The following is a 15711-nucleotide window of genomic DNA, read 5'->3' as shown; positions in this document are numbered from 1 at the left end:
CTTGGAACTTTATTTTCGCCTTCCATCACAGTGAGGAATGTGTAGGAGTCACTGTGATGTATATTTATGTTAAAATGTGTTTTTTTGAGTCTGTTGCTTTTTTTAAATTGTATGACTGAACTGGCCAGTGAATTTCACTACACTGGTGTATGTGACAATAAATGAACTTATGAACATCCTTTTATTTTGAGGCTGTGCCCTCTGGTCCAAGACTCTCACACTTGTGGAAACGTTCTCTCTATATCTTCTCCAACCAGGCCATTCACTATTTGGTAAGTTTCAATGAGGTCCTCCTTGGCCTTCTAAACTCCAGTGAGTACAGGCCCAGGGCCGTCAAACGCTCATCATATGTTAACTCCATGTGCACAAGAGAGTGAGCCTTCCACCCAACACCAATATGACAAAGAACCTCCATCATTTTGTCCCTGCTCTCGCAAATAACAATCCTAAAAAATATAGAATCCGGTCTGACCTTTTCAGGTCTTGTCAACTACCTTTGAGTGGAGGCAGATACCAATAATGTTAATGACTACAGCCTCCAATATCCCAACATGCTCCATGGCTGCTTTAGGAAAGGAGTGTTTGAGGACCACGATTTCAAACCTTGCTCTATGGGCTAATGGGTTAAGACCACGCTCTTGGTCTAACGAGTTAAGGAGGGATAAAAGGATGCACTTCTCATTGTTGGCAAGAGACGGAAAAGTATTTGCCAAGGATCTGTAATCAGCTTTTCACGGTGTTAATTAATGCCCTGCCTTGATGAAGGAACAGGAGGATTGTAATGGGAGGAGAGGGGATTGCAAGTGAGCTGTGCAGATGGCAGGGGAAGGTTAAAAAGTGATAAGGCTGCAAAAAAAGGGTGGGTCTTTACTGCAAAAGCTCAACCACATCGGTGTAACTACTCACAGCGCGAAAGACAAAGGGAATGAGAACAGAATCTCGGCATTTTCTACACAAACCATGAAAAGCAAGACGACAATTTCAAAAAGCAATCAGAAAGGACAATTATACTTTGATCTGGACCTGAGGGAGGCTGGTGTTCAATAGTTACAGCTGCACTTAGCCTTGGCAGAGCCAATCTTGTGGCCCGGACATAATCTCAGCAAACAAGTCTGAAGAAAAGAACATTTGTCTTTGACAAGGAAATGCATGGATTCAGGGAAACAAGATTGTATTATCTGGTTAATATTGAAATGTCATCCATTCAACATATTTGAGATAGTTAAAAGTGGCCATGAAACAAAAACTATTCACTCTGCGAATTAAATCCAATGGTGGAATACTCAGAGATACAGCATGGAAACAGGCCCTTGGGTCCACTGAGTCCATGACGACAAGCGATCACCCCATACACGAGGGACAAGTTACAGAAGCCAATTAACCTACACACTACATATCATTGGAGTGTGGGAGGAAACCAAATCACTCAGGGAAAACCCACACAGTCACAGGGAGAACGTACAAACTCCATACAGACAGCACTCATAGTCAGGATTGAACCCGGGTCTCTGGCGCTGTAGGGCAGCAACTCTAACCCTGCGCCACTGTGTCGCCCCCCCACTCGCGCCAGGAGATGGAGGTACGAAACCAGGAAAATGCAAATATCATCATCAAAACACAGAGTATTTATGATCTTCTGAAATTTTCAAGAAATTGAAATATTTCCCTCTGCTATGAGGCAAAAAGGGTGTGTGAGAAGAACAATTTACAGAGTCTGCATGGCTCATGAATGTGACTACACATCACAGATTTTAAGTTATGCAAGAGGCAAATGAGCAGAACAAGTATCAAACTCTATTAAGCATAAAATGCACATAATGCTTTCTTGGCTTTACAGATTTGAAGCTGAGATGACAAATGTGACTGGAGGTTAGCAGGAAATTAAAAATCGTCCCCACTTTCACTTCTCTACCAAATTTTTAAATGAGTAAAATACAAAAAAACAAAGCTACATTCTCAATTCTCATGTTTCTGAAATGGCTCAAAACAGGCAACAGTTATTCGATTCCTCTACTTGCTCACTCTCTGGTTCGACAACAACATCACTCTGTTCCAACCTGAAGATATAAACACTACATGTCAACTCAAAGTCAAACCATATTTGCACATCAAACCACATGCCTGTTTAACAATTACACAAATGGATTAGAAGTTAAGTGATGACACATACTTTCTACTGTAAAGTGTGAAGCCATTTTCTTCGATCATGAGACTCCCTTGAAAAGAAATTGTTTTGTTTTGACCTGCGACAAAAATGTCTGCTTCATTCTTCCACCATTCCTCCTTGCTGTAATTCTTCTTTTCACCCCAAATTTCAAGGTTCTAGTAAAACTGATTAAAAACCGGTCACAAGGTCAACGACAGCAGTGCAGCTGACTCGCCCGAGATGCACTTCCTCCAAAAAAAAAACCACACACCCTTCGCACCCAAATACATTCTGAAAACTCACTGCCTGCTGAATGTCAGAGGAAATGAAGCTGCAAAGTACGTCTTGCAATTAACTGGTTTAAAAAAACCCTGCGGCTGACAACTGAACAATGCTGATAATTCCCACGAGAGAAAATTCTTGAAGTGAAAAGACTTCCAAGATTGAAGCTTTACAGGTGTCACAAAATATGGATGAAATAATTTTAAGAATAGACAAAAATAAATGGGTTCAAAAGATGAAAAAACAGGAAAAAGAGGAAAGACAAGAAAATAACAAAAGACAAAAAATGTGTTGATACACAACTCCAAAGAGCAATACCTAGAAAGGCAGAATGCTGAAGGCACCACAATGCAATATCCAAACCAGTCTCTGTCAACTTGAGATCTTTTCCTGTTGCTATTCAGTGCCTGAAATCTATATCTGAGATATTAAACCAAGCGCAGCAAATGACAAAGGTTCAAAGTATCCCTGAATCAGGTCCTGCTTTTAGAGGGCGAACATCAGCACTTTTGTTCATCATCAACCGCGGCAGTAATCATTAAATCTTGTTTACTGGCTGAAGGGAGCACAAGTTCACTTGGTCAGTCGCCCATCAGGGTCGGGCCAGCATACATTTTCTTCCATCTTCATGTTACGATTTGCTAAAAGGATTCATAAATACATGATTGACATCTTGATTTGCATCCACATGGTTGTCACTTCTATTAAAAATGTTATGCATATCTATAACATTCTTCCCGAGCATTAAGATTGATAATCAGCCAGATGTATAACGCTGGGTACAGCTATGGAAGGCATTTTCAAATCTTGGCCTTGGGTTTGTTCATCTTACTTTCAATCTTGATGCAACTTCACACTCTTTTCCAAGAGGAAGAAAGTGAAAATCGGAAATAATGTATAAATATAAAATAATGCTTGCAAAATAAGGAACTGGTTAAAAAAGAGTCCAGTCATTTTTATTCAATACCTTTGTCGGCAGGTGAGTGGGACAAGGGAAGATGACAATGTTCCTCACCATTGCCTCGTACTTATGCAACTCAAATTAGCAACATGGATAGAAATATTAAGCAGCACAAACCAAACTTCACCTCCATTTCAAAAATATATTTGACAGCAGTGGTCAGTAATTGTTCTGTTGATAACATTATCCCTGGCTGAAGACATATAATGAACACTCTCAGCTTTACTAACGTTACATGACACAATTACTACACTATTTACATGCTACATCTCATGTTGACTTTAAAGAAAGTCGAGACAAGATCAATGTGTCTTATCTAACAACAATTCAGAATAATGTATTGAGAGAAAGCAAAACTATTTGCTGCAATCTCTGCGTGTTTAATCACAGTGTACTTCAGGTCATTTTTGGCATTTAAAATGTATAAAACTAGATTGATATGTACATATTTTAATCCATCGCTCATCACCTTTTCCCTGAAGGTGGAAGTTTGCACATACACCATTTCCCAAGTTCCTACAGATCTCAAAATCCTTAACCAATCTTTGCAAAGATTAAGTCTGAGGAAGGGTTTCGGACCGAAACGTCGCCTATCTCCTTCGCTCCATAGATGCTGCTGCACCCGCTGAGTTTCTCCAGCATTTTTGTGTACCTTTGCAAAGATTAAGCCCATAATGATGACAAATCGAGACAAGTAATGGTTTCGGAGACAGGAGATTGCAGATGCTGGAATCAGTGGCAACAAACAATCTGCTGGACAATCGCAGTGGTTTGAGCTGCACTGTGGATGGAATTCCACCCACAACAACAGCTCAACCAGCAGAGTTTCTCCAGCAGATTTGCAGTTTGAAATTAATGGTATAAACTGGTTTCAAAAACCATTTTGCACAAAGCTGATCGAGGCAAATTACAGTATTAACAAAGGAAACTGAAGCAACAAAAATAAGGAAGCACAACATCTAAGCATCTTCCACAGAGACTGCTGAGCTGAAAGTGGAAAAGCATGGAAGGTTTGAAAAATTGTTTCTTTCCAGGATTCAAAGGCCCTGATATCGTGTGAAATGAAAGCAAACACTAGTTGAATGAATATTCTGGAGCAGGTATTTTTGGAGTCGTTGCATTCGAGGTGAAATATTATGATTAAGGGCAAATGCCAAGGCTTGGGTTGAGAGGCTTCACCGAGGAGGATGAGCAGAGGGCTAAGGTCAAATAAGGCAAGGTCCTTTCAACTTTCCTCTTTACTCTTAGTGTAGTGGTATGGCAATTAACAGTCTTAGTATGCTACTCCTGAAGGTTGTGGGAGATCAGGGAATTTTCCAGTGATCCTGGTGATGACTACACATATGGGAATTGCGTCCAGTTGCATCTCCTGACTGACCACATGGAGGAACTGGAGCAGGACACACTCAGGATCATCTGGGTGCTGAGAGCATCGTAGAGAGTAATTTCAGCAAGGTGGTCCCACCCAAGATACAGACAGAATGTAGTCTGGAAGGGGTGGGGCAAGTACAATAACAACGTTATTGAAAAACATTTGGACAAAAGTGGATAGGAAAGGTTTAAGGGCCTGTCCCGCTTTCCCGAGTTATTCACGAATTCTCCTGAGTTATTCACAAATTCTCCCGAGTTTTCAAACTCGCAGAATGTTCGTAACGAGTCCGTAGGAATCCGTGGATATACGTAGTGGCTCGTAATGCCAGCCGTAGGTACTCGGGGCTATTTTATTTAACTCACGAACATTTTTCATCAGGCTGGAAAAAACGTCCCGACTTACCTGATGCCCCGAGTACCTACGGCTGACATAACGAGCCGCTACGATATATCCACGGACTCCTACGGACTCGTTACGAACATTCTGCAAGCTTGAAAACGCGGGAGAATTTGTGAATAACTCGGGAAAGTGGGACAAGCCCTTTAGAGGGACATGGGCCAAGGCAGAAAAATGGGAGCACATTGGATGGGCATCTTGTCAGCACAGACATGTTTGGCTCAAGTGCCTGTTTCAGTCCTGCATGACTGTGTGTAAACAACCACAGTAGAACAGGAAAAAATAATAATCATACAAGATATCAAACAGCTAGACTTGACTGTCTAGCTATAATATTCCTCCAATGCTCAGGACACCAAAGCAGAATAGGCAAATATAAAGCCATATTTCAATATTTCCAATAATTAATTCCAAGAGCTAAACCCCTAGTTTCTCAGCCAAGTCAGTTCTTATGACTCAGTTTACTAATTCTAGAATTACTACCCCAGTCTCCAAATATAACTTTGAGAATTTTGGTAAAAACTGTGACATATAAAGTCATCCAACACCAAGAAATTCGTAGGACTGCGGGAAGTGGTTTGTGACTTGCACAAATGGTCAAACAAAAATATCACAAATTTATAGTCCATAAAATAAGATCATTTGCTTAAGTGTGCAATTTTTGAGAGCTAGTGGTTTTTCCATTTTCAAACTAATATCCACGTTTTTGGCTTCAAACATATTTGGGGTTTGAGCTTTGTTGTTGAGGGGCAAGGTGTGTATTAATTGATTGAAATAACTATAAATTGGGATTTGTCAGGTTAACATTTGCAATCTTGACTCTCACAACATGTAAAGAGTAACTGGAAGTTAAGAAGTGTATTTTTAATTATTATATACTCAGGTTATGTGTCTATTTATATTCTGATAGTCATTTTTCTGTACATGTATGCTGAACACTGCTCAGTCCTTTGGGATTATTAACAGGTTGCAAATATTTATTTCAAAACAATTAATATTATTTGGATCTCATTTACTCATGATCCCTGAATTATGGAGCATCTACAGTGAACTAGTGTCAAACTCATTGCTCAGGATTCTCTGCAATTATTGTATTTTGTGAATGTCTTAAATAGTTTACTATGGATACTCAACAGGTGCCAGCTGCCTATCAGCACAAATAATCTCTGCATAATGGCTTCAATCTTTTAAAACGGGACATCAAAACACACACGTTAAAATGATTTTATCAGAGCCAGACTTATAGAACAATCTAGACTAAGTGCAGACCCGTTGGGTCTGCTCCCCCAACGCAATATTCCACCACTCACCCGTTCCAACGCAATATTCCACCACTCACGCATAGCCAACTGCGCAGGCACGGCTCATTACCCTTCAGCCCCAACACTCCCTCCCCATCCTCTTCCTCTCCCCCTTCCCTCCCCCCCTCACCTCTCCCTCTCCTTTCCCCTACCCTCAGTCACTCCCTCCCTCTCTCCACAACTTCTCTCCCCAATCCCTCTATATCTCACTCCTCACCTCCCCCTCCCCCCCCCCCCCCCACTATCCCGCCTGACCTCCCCCACTGCCCTCCTCTCCGTGAGTGAGAGTGTGAGTGTGAGTGAGTGCGTGAGTGAGTGCATAACGTGTCTCAAACTCAGGGCAAACTGCTCCGCCACCCTCCCTCCGCCCACTCAGCCGTCGCTCGACCTGTCCCCATCCTGCCCGATCGCTGCTTCCACTCGGCCCGTCCCCGCCCGTCGCTGCCATGCCCGCCCAGCTACCTGCCGCCACCGGGCCGGGCTGCGGGGGGGTGGATGGAGTCGGTGTCCGTCACGGTGCGCACCACGAGTTTTGATGGTTTGGTGGAGAGCTCGGAAAAAAGACGGGGGAAGAGCCATGGGGGAGAGGGGGGCATCAAGGTGGGGGGGGGGGGGGGGGGGGGACGGCAGGAGCCAGCGAGGGGGACCAGAGGGAAAGGGGCTGGAGCTGCGAGGCATTGCGATGGTAGTGCGCTTGGGACTCACAACGGGCGCTAGATGCACTCCTCCGCCCTGGGATCAGATTCTCCGCTTTCCGTTTGGCGACATCTCCGACTCCGCACCGCTTCCGGTCCCTCTGAAAATTGTGTCCGATTGCAGACCTCTGCCGGCCACCCACAGCGTCCCTCAGCTCCAGTAAAGATGCAATGACGCAGAAAGGGGCGGATTGTCCCTGGGAGTGACAGAATAAGAGACCAATCCGTGCGGCGCTGACTGGCAGGAGAGGAGATCGATCTGTGCACGCTCGGTTCTTAAATCTCGCTAATTTTTACAATATACCACTGATCGGAATGCATCTTGTTGCACTTGCAGCATAGGAGATCGGCGAGTGAGCTGGCAAAAAATCGTAGCACTATCGTGTACCGTTTTTGCGCAAATAGAAAAAACGAGCAAACCGGAAGAGCACAAGATCAGAGTTTTAGTTACGTATGTATAGATAGATTATAATTTATACAGTAGATTAAGTTTCATACCATGGTCTTGTCAAAGTTTGAGAAAAATTTGTTCCAAAGTCAAGTAACTTTATAATCTGCAATTATTCTTTCCAATCTTGCAAGTTTTACATATGTTGCCAGATTCCTAGAACCCACTGATGATAAATGTGACCCGTTCTCTTATTTGACGATTAAAGAATCTGGGAAGATTTACAATTATAAAGCAACTTTTACTCCTGAGACAACCACTCCTGACGTGAAGTAACATTTTCACCTGGAAAGTAACATCAAAGCAAATTGATTTCTTGATTTATTTCTGTAAAATCTGTAAATGCATATGAAGAGACAGTTCAGAACAAGCTTCTTCACTGCTGCTCAATCAAAACTGTATGACCCTAAAGGGCCTGTCCCACTTGGGCGTCATTTACGCGGCATCATTTACGTGTCACGATGCATGCGTGGTGACATAGGCAGGGTCACGCGCGGCACCGCATGATTTTGGGATTTATTTCCGCCTGCGTGACGCGCGAATGATGCCCAAGTGGGACAGGCCCTTAAGAGCTTCCAATGCAAATGTGACGACACAAATTCTCCTGCACATCATTGAAGTATATTTCAAGATAGAAGTGATAATAATAATTAAATGTTTTGTGGTATTCATTAAGCACTGAATACAATGTATACGTTTCTCCATATATTCCATTAGTTTAATCATGTAGGTGAATAGTCAATGAAATTAAAAAAATAAAGCGAGTATATGTCAGATGATGCAATGTGGGTTACTACAGAAAACAAGTCAAGAGTCAAGAGAGTTTTATTGTCATGTGTCCCAGATAGGACAATGAAATTCTTGCTTGCCGCAGCAAAATATGGAAACGTAATACAGAACAGGAGATAAAAGTTCAGTGTGTCTATATACCATAGACCATATATATATATACACAATAAATAAACAGATAAAGTGCAATAGTATTAATAGACTGTTATTGTTCAGAGCTTGTTTGATGTTGTATTTAATAGCCTGATGGCTGTGGGGAAGAAGTTGTTCCTGAACCTGGATGTTTCAGATTTCAAGCTTCTTCCCGATGGCAACGGAGAGATGAGTGCATGGCCAGGATGGTGTGGGGGCTTTGATGATGTTGGCAGCCTTTTTGAGGCAGCGACTGCGATAGATCCCTTCGATGGTGGGGAGGTCAGAGCCGGTGATGGACTGGGCAGTGGTCACAACTTTCTGCATTTATTTTCGCTCCTGGATGTTCAAGTTGCCGAACCAAGCCACGATGCAGCCCGTCAGTATGCTCTCTACTGTGCACCTGTAGAAGTTCGAGAGAGTCCTCCTTGACATACCGACTCTCCATAATCTTCTCAGGAAGTGGAGGCGCTGATGTGCCTTCTTTATAATTGCATCAGTGTGCTGGGACCAGGAAAGATCTTCGGAAATATGCACGCCCAGGAATTTGAAGTTTTTGACCCTTTCCACCATCGTCCCATTGAAATAAATAGGATTGTGGGTCCCTATCCTACCCCTTCCAAAGTCCACAATCAGTTCCTTGGTTTTGCTGGTGTTGAGAGCCAGCTTGTTGTGCTGGCACCATTTGGTCAATCTCAATAGGTCGAAAACAGGTGTTTGAGGCAAAGAGAAATTGCCTTTCAGACAGTTCTCTGGAACTGAACCCTTATGTAACTCAGGGCCTATCTGTAGTTACTGTTACTGGAAATTGTGACAGGGCTAAGTATTAAAATTAACTCAGTTTTCTAAGTATGTAGCAAATCCAAGGGACCTTATTAAGACTTCATAAATCAAGTTTGCCATTGAATTGAAACTTTGCTCTGCGGGGTGTCAAACAAAATTGTATGAATGTATCACCTACACTAATTTACCCAATACTCAGTCACAAAATCAAGCGAAGTACTGCCGTAGATTTAGATCAAAGCTTTAGAAACAATAACAGTTTCAAAGAAAATGCATTATTACAAAAGAATGAAGTCGATTCTGTGGCAATTCTCCCACAGCAATATAATGTAAAGCACATCAGATATTGCCAGCTGATGTGAGGGGCTTTACACTTTTGTTGCTTTATTTTATATTCCAAACCTTTGGCTTTTCATGGTTATTTTCTATCAGCAAAGCCCCTGGACTTCAAAAATGGGACTGCAGGGAAAGATGTGTAGGAAGGAAGTGCAGATGCTGGTTTAAATCGAAGGTAGACACAAAACGCTGGAGTCAGGCAGGATCTCTGGAGAAAAGGAATAGGTGACGTTTCAGGTCGGACTTCTTCGAATTCTTCAGTTTGAAGAAGGGTCTTGACCCAAAACATCACCTATTCCTTTTCTCCAGAGATGCTGCCAGACCTGATTAGTTACTCCAGCTTTTTTGTATCTAACTGCTGGGAAAGATGCTCAGTTGGAAAAATTGACTTCCAACCAGATGTCATGAAGTAAATAGTGAAAGAACAACGAGATGAGTATTGCATTGTGACTATAACATTTGTGTTAAAACCTCATTTTGTCCTTATACTTTCCTAAATGGAGTTTACTGGGGCCAGCTTTGGATCAATCTAATTAATAAATGCAATTTATATTTTGAAATTGATTTGCACAATATAGGGGAAAATAAATCATCCCACAAAATATAATGAAACCAAACTTCGTTATGACTGAAGAAGGGTCTCAACCCAAAACATCACCTATTCCATTTTCCCAGAAATGCTGCCTGACCCGCTGAGTTACTCCAGCATTTTGTGTCTATCTTCATTGTGACATTGTTTGGTTGTAGCCAGTGGAACAGGAATGAAACATATTTATGCCTGAATTAGAGAGTGTTAGCTATAAGGAGAGAATGGACAAACTCACCGATTGGTTTCTCTGAGGTGTCAGAGATTGAGACGAGGCCGAATAGTATATTAAATTATCAGTGGCATAGATAGGGTAGACAGCCAGAACCTTCCTAGGATGGAAATATCAACTATTAAAGGATATAACTTTAAGATGAGAGAAGGTAAGTTTATAGGAGATGTGCAGAACAAGATTTAAAAAAAAAAAAATTTAAACTCGGGATGGGTGCCATGGATACACTACCAGTGGAAGTTGTGAAGGCAGATAAGATCGTGGTGTTTAAGACAGGACATGTAGACAATAGTGGGATATGGAACACATGCAGGCAGAGATTAGTTTGTTGGCATCATGTTCAGCACAGACATTGTGGGCCGAAGGGCCTGTCCCAGTGCTGCACCAATTTATATGGTGTGCAATTCAGTTGTAGACAATAATCAATCCTGATTGAATACTATCATTCCGTCCAACTTAAATCTTGCTATATTGAGAATAAAATTACTTTCAAAATATGAATAAAACTTATTTTGCATTTGTTAAGCAAATAATAATTCATTTCAATTTTTACTTATATCTGCAAGACAATTGATAGATCTCTGAAAGTTATTACCCTAATAATAATCCATCCAGCTAAACATCTGACAACAAAGTTACCTGATTTTTTTCATTTTCTCCTTCTGCCCCAACAGTTTCCATGTTGCAAAGAGGACCCTTTGCTTCTTCCTGGTGCTTTCCAAGCCTGTGGCTTGACAAACCTGTTGTGAAAATAGAAATCGTCACCAAACTAAAATTATATCCATATAATTTTATCCATACAATTACATCCATAATTAGGTCAGAAATGCATTTTTAATTTATGATTCCAATCAACTGATAACAATAACATCAACTAATAACTGATAAGTTAGTTGATAGAGTCGCTACCTTACAGCACCAGAGACACAGGTTCGATCCTGACTACAGGTGCTGTCTGTAGGTAGTTTGTACGTTCTTCCTGTGACCACGCAGGTTTTCTCCAGGTGCTCAGGTTTCCTCCCACACTCCAAAGATGGACAGGTTTACAAGTTAACTGGCTTTGGTGAAAAATTGGAAATGGTACTTAGTGTGTACAATAGTGCTAGTGTACAGGGTGATCGCTGGTTGCACAAACTTTGTGGACCGAAGGATCTGTCTTCATGCTGTTTCTCTTAAGTAATGTAAACTAAAAAGTAAAATAACAAATTTATACTTTTTGCTGAACCTCAATAAAGCCAGAATTAACAGGGATAACTTATGTATTGCAACAGCTGGAGTTCATCTCAATTCAGATGTTATACACAAATTACGCGAGTAACTCAGCGGGTCAGGCAGCGTCTCTGGAGAAAAGGAATAGGTGACATTTCAGGTCGAGACCCTTCTTCAGATGCCTTTGGACTTCTTCAAATTCTTCAATCTGAAGAAGGGTCTCGATCCCAAACACCATATACGGTTTCTCCAGAGATGCTGCCCAACACGCTGAGTTAATCCAGCATTTTATGGCTTTCGTCAGTGTAAACCAGCATCTGCAGTTCATTTCTACATAAATTCAGATGTGGCTGGAAATATAGATTCATCTAGCTACAAAACAGAAGAAATGATTTTGGAAACTTGTATAGAAACATAGAAATGAGGTGCAGGAGCAGGCCGTTCGGCCCTTCGAGCCTGCACCGCCATTCAATATGATCATGGCTGATCATCCAACTCAGTATCCCGTACCTGCCTTCTCTCCATACCCCCTGATCCCTTTAGCCACAAGGGCCACATCTAACTCCCTCTTAAATATAGCCAATGAACTGGCCTCAACTACCTTCTGTGGCAGAGAGTTCCAGAGATTCACCACTCTCTGTGTGAAAAATGTTTTTCTCATCTCGGTCCTAAAGGATTTCCCCTCTATCCTTAAGCTGTGACCCCTTGTCCTGGAATTCCCCAACATCGGGAACAATCTTCCTGCATCTAGCCTGTCCAACCCCTTAAGAATTTTGTAAGTTTCTATAAGATCCCCCCTCAATCTCCTAAATTCTAGCGAGTACAAGCCGAATCTATCCAGTCTTTCCTCATATGAAAGTCCTGACATCCCAGGAATCAGTCTGGTGAACCTTCTCTGCACTCCCTCTATGGCAATAATGTCCTTCCTCAGATTTGGAGATTTGCCTGACCCGCTGAGTTACTCCAGCCCTTTGTGTCATTTTAGTTTGCAATTGTATTGTTGAGAACAAAGGAGACCAAGGTGAATCAAATTATGAAATGTCATTATGAAGTGGTGAGCAAGAAATGCTTTCCCCTGAGCAGATGGAACGGTAGTGATGAAACACAGATTTAAAGTAACTGATATAGGTTTCAGAGGGTAGATGAGTAAAATAAATATTTTCACAAATACAATGGGGAGCTGGTACTCAAAGCCTCGGCGTGGTGGAGACAAACTCTCCCCATCAGGAAGAAGATTTAGGAGCCTGAAAACTGTAACGCCCAAGTTCAGGAACAGCTTCTCCCCAACAACCATCATGCTATTAAATACTACAACCTCCAACTAAACTCTGAAATATATAAACTTCGGGGCATTGTGTTTCCCTTTGCACTATTATTGTGTTTTTTAAAAAATATACTGAACTTCTTTTTTGTTTATTATAGTGTTTACATATTCTGTTGTGCTGCTGCAAATAAGAATTTCACAGTTCTGTTTCTGGGCATAGACAATAAAACACCGTTGACTCCACTTTTAAACTAATATAGATGATCATCAATAGCTGTAACCTTGTTTGAGCTGGAAAGCAGAATTGAGATGGAAGCCAATTTGGTAGGCATGGACACGATGGGCCGAATGGCACGTTTGATTTGAATTAGCGATACTTGTCATATGACTGACATGCTCTTGCTTCAATAATATTGTGGGTTCAACAATGGCTATTACAATATTTACCTCATCTTCTCACCCATGCATTCAAAAATATTTTTTATAGACCTGATACAATCTAATCACACCCATGTAACTATTAAACATCCTTGTCTCAAATTCAGGATTCCTCGAGATGACCTTGAAAATTCTCTCACCCATCACCGTTGCTATTTCACCACACCTAGAAACTAATTACGGTGGAGTTCGTGTAAAGTACAAATGTATTTTGTGCACGTTCTTGAATTTTCTGATAAGAATGAAATCCTGCAGATTTTGTGCACACTTACTTGTAATTCTTCTCCTGGCTGGAGAACACACAAGGCTTAAAACTGAAATATAATAAAAAGGACTGCAGATGTTTGTTTATACCAAAGATAGACACTAAATGCTGAAGTAACTTAGCGGGTCAAACAGCATGTCTTGAGAAAATCAATAGGTGATGTTTCGAGCCGGGACCCTTTTGTGTCCTGACCCAAAATGTCGCCTGTCCATTTTCTCCAGATATGCTAAGTTACTCCAGCAGTTTGTGCCTATTAGGGTTAATTTAGAGCATTCACAAGTTTTGTCAGGTCGTGAGTATTGACATGCCAAACCGGCTGACACAGGCTTCTCATGGCTTAGCCGCAGGTAATGTTCTACGGCAAACATTTCCCGTCAATCAAACTGTATTTTAATAAAAAGAACCCTGTGCATTTGTTTTCAGATAATGCATTTTACAAGGGACGGTATTGTCGGAAAATACCAATCTCAATTCTTAAGAATTCGCAACTTTAGTTTGGCTAAGAATTGGGGAGATTGGCTTTTAATTTTTTTTTTAAATACAGTATCTTTTCAGGAAATTTGCAGCTATGTAGCTAGAGTCATAGAACACAGAAAAAGGCCCAATGGCCCAACTCGCCCACACCGACTAAGATGCCCCATCTGAGCTAGTTCCATTTGCCCGCATTTGAACCATATCCCTCTGAACCTATCCTATCCATGTATATATCCATGTGTCTTTTAAATGCACTTTAAACAGTACCTGCCTCAATTGCCTCTGGCAACTCTTCCATATACCAACCACCCTCTGTGTGGAAAAAGTAGCTCCGAGGTTCCTGTTAAATCTTGTCCCTCTCACCTTAAACCCATAACCCCTGGTTCTTGATTCACCTACCCTGTGTAAAAGTATGCATTCACCCGATCTATTCCCCTCATTATTTTATACACCTCTATAAAATCACCCCTTTGCCAACTGTACTCCAAGGAATAAAGTCCTAGCCTGCCCAACCTCTCCCTATAGCGTAGGCCGCCGTGTTCGTGCAACATCTTCGTAAATCTACTCTGCACTCTTTCCAGTTTACTAATAACATTTTTTCTAGAACAGGTTGACCAACCGGGTAAACATAGTACTCCAAATGTGACGTCACCAATGTCTTACACAACTGTGGCGTAACATCCCAACTTCTATGATCAATACCGTGACTTATGAAGGACAAAGTAACAAAAGCTTTTTTTACCACCTTATCTACCGTGATTACACTTTTAGGGAACTACAGTATGTACCTGCACTCCTAAATCACTCTGCTAGACAGTCAGTGATATGGTACAAGTTATCTAGAGGACTTTTAGAGGTAAAAAGGACTCGGGTTTCACGTGTTTGTTTTGTGCTGAGAGTTCGTATAACAACTTAACTGTTTTGATTCCAAAAACATTGGTATAAACTTGCTATAATTAGTTTGTGCTCAAGATGACTCATTTAACCATCTGGCTATTGCTAGGTTAACAATATCATGCATCTTCCTACCTCCTCAAGACAAGAAAACATTGCGACACAAAAAAGATTCACAACTGAATGTTATTCAAAATGTGCGCTGGCCACCATGATGTTTAACAGGTTTTTAAACTTTCAAAACAATAACAAGCAGATTTTGAGATGGACATTATCAGTGCTTTTAAATTTCATAACTCGGTTGATTTACTTGCAATTGCTGATAAATGTTAGAATTTCTTTTACACAGTTATGCCAGTTGGCATTAATGTCGTTTATATTTACAAAAGATTTGTAGTTTTCTACCTGTAATCTGAGCCATGAGTTGGTTATTGAAAGAGATTTTTTACTAAGGCTGTTTCTTAGCTTTTCCTGGGTTAATCTGAGTTGGTTCATTGCTCAGTTATGGCCTAATGTTAATAGCCAAGTCATTTAATGAATAAAGTGTTTTTTTTAAACCAATCATGTAATTAAAAAGTAGTTTTAAACTGCAGTTTAGAATCATACCACAAAATAAAATACCAATTATCTATATTTTTGGGGTTAAATTAAGTGCCCTCTTTTAGTTGTTTGTGCTTTTCCCCTTATTTTTTCAAAATATATTTTGAC

At 41.0% G+C, this 15711-nt stretch overlaps 1 protein-coding gene across 7 annotated transcripts in view; it reads right to left on the bottom strand.

Annotated features, from left to right (window-relative positions):
- Positions 1 to 15711, bottom strand: part of osbpl8 (oxysterol binding protein like 8) — a 169847-nt gene that overhangs the window by 119232 nt on the left and 34904 nt on the right. For 5 of the 7 annotated variants that reach the window (XM_033037977.1, XM_033037978.1, XM_033037989.1 and 2 more), the window contains one exon: positions 11099 to 11199. In XM_033037977.1, the coding sequence (XP_032893868.1) occupies positions 11099 to 11199 (101 nt within the window). Of the gene's footprint in view, positions 1 to 2170; positions 2334 to 11098; positions 11200 to 15711 lie in introns of those variants that run through there. The other 2 variants (XM_033037979.1, XM_033037987.1) reach the window with 2 other exon arrangements.

This window comes from Amblyraja radiata, chromosome 19 (assembly GCF_010909765.2).
Source record: "Amblyraja radiata isolate CabotCenter1 chromosome 19, sAmbRad1.1.pri, whole genome shotgun sequence".
Taxonomy (NCBI): Eukaryota; Metazoa; Chordata; class Chondrichthyes; order Rajiformes; family Rajidae; genus Amblyraja; species Amblyraja radiata.
The sequence above is the reverse complement of the archived record's forward strand: the minus strand, read 5'-3'. Positions and strand labels throughout refer to the sequence as shown.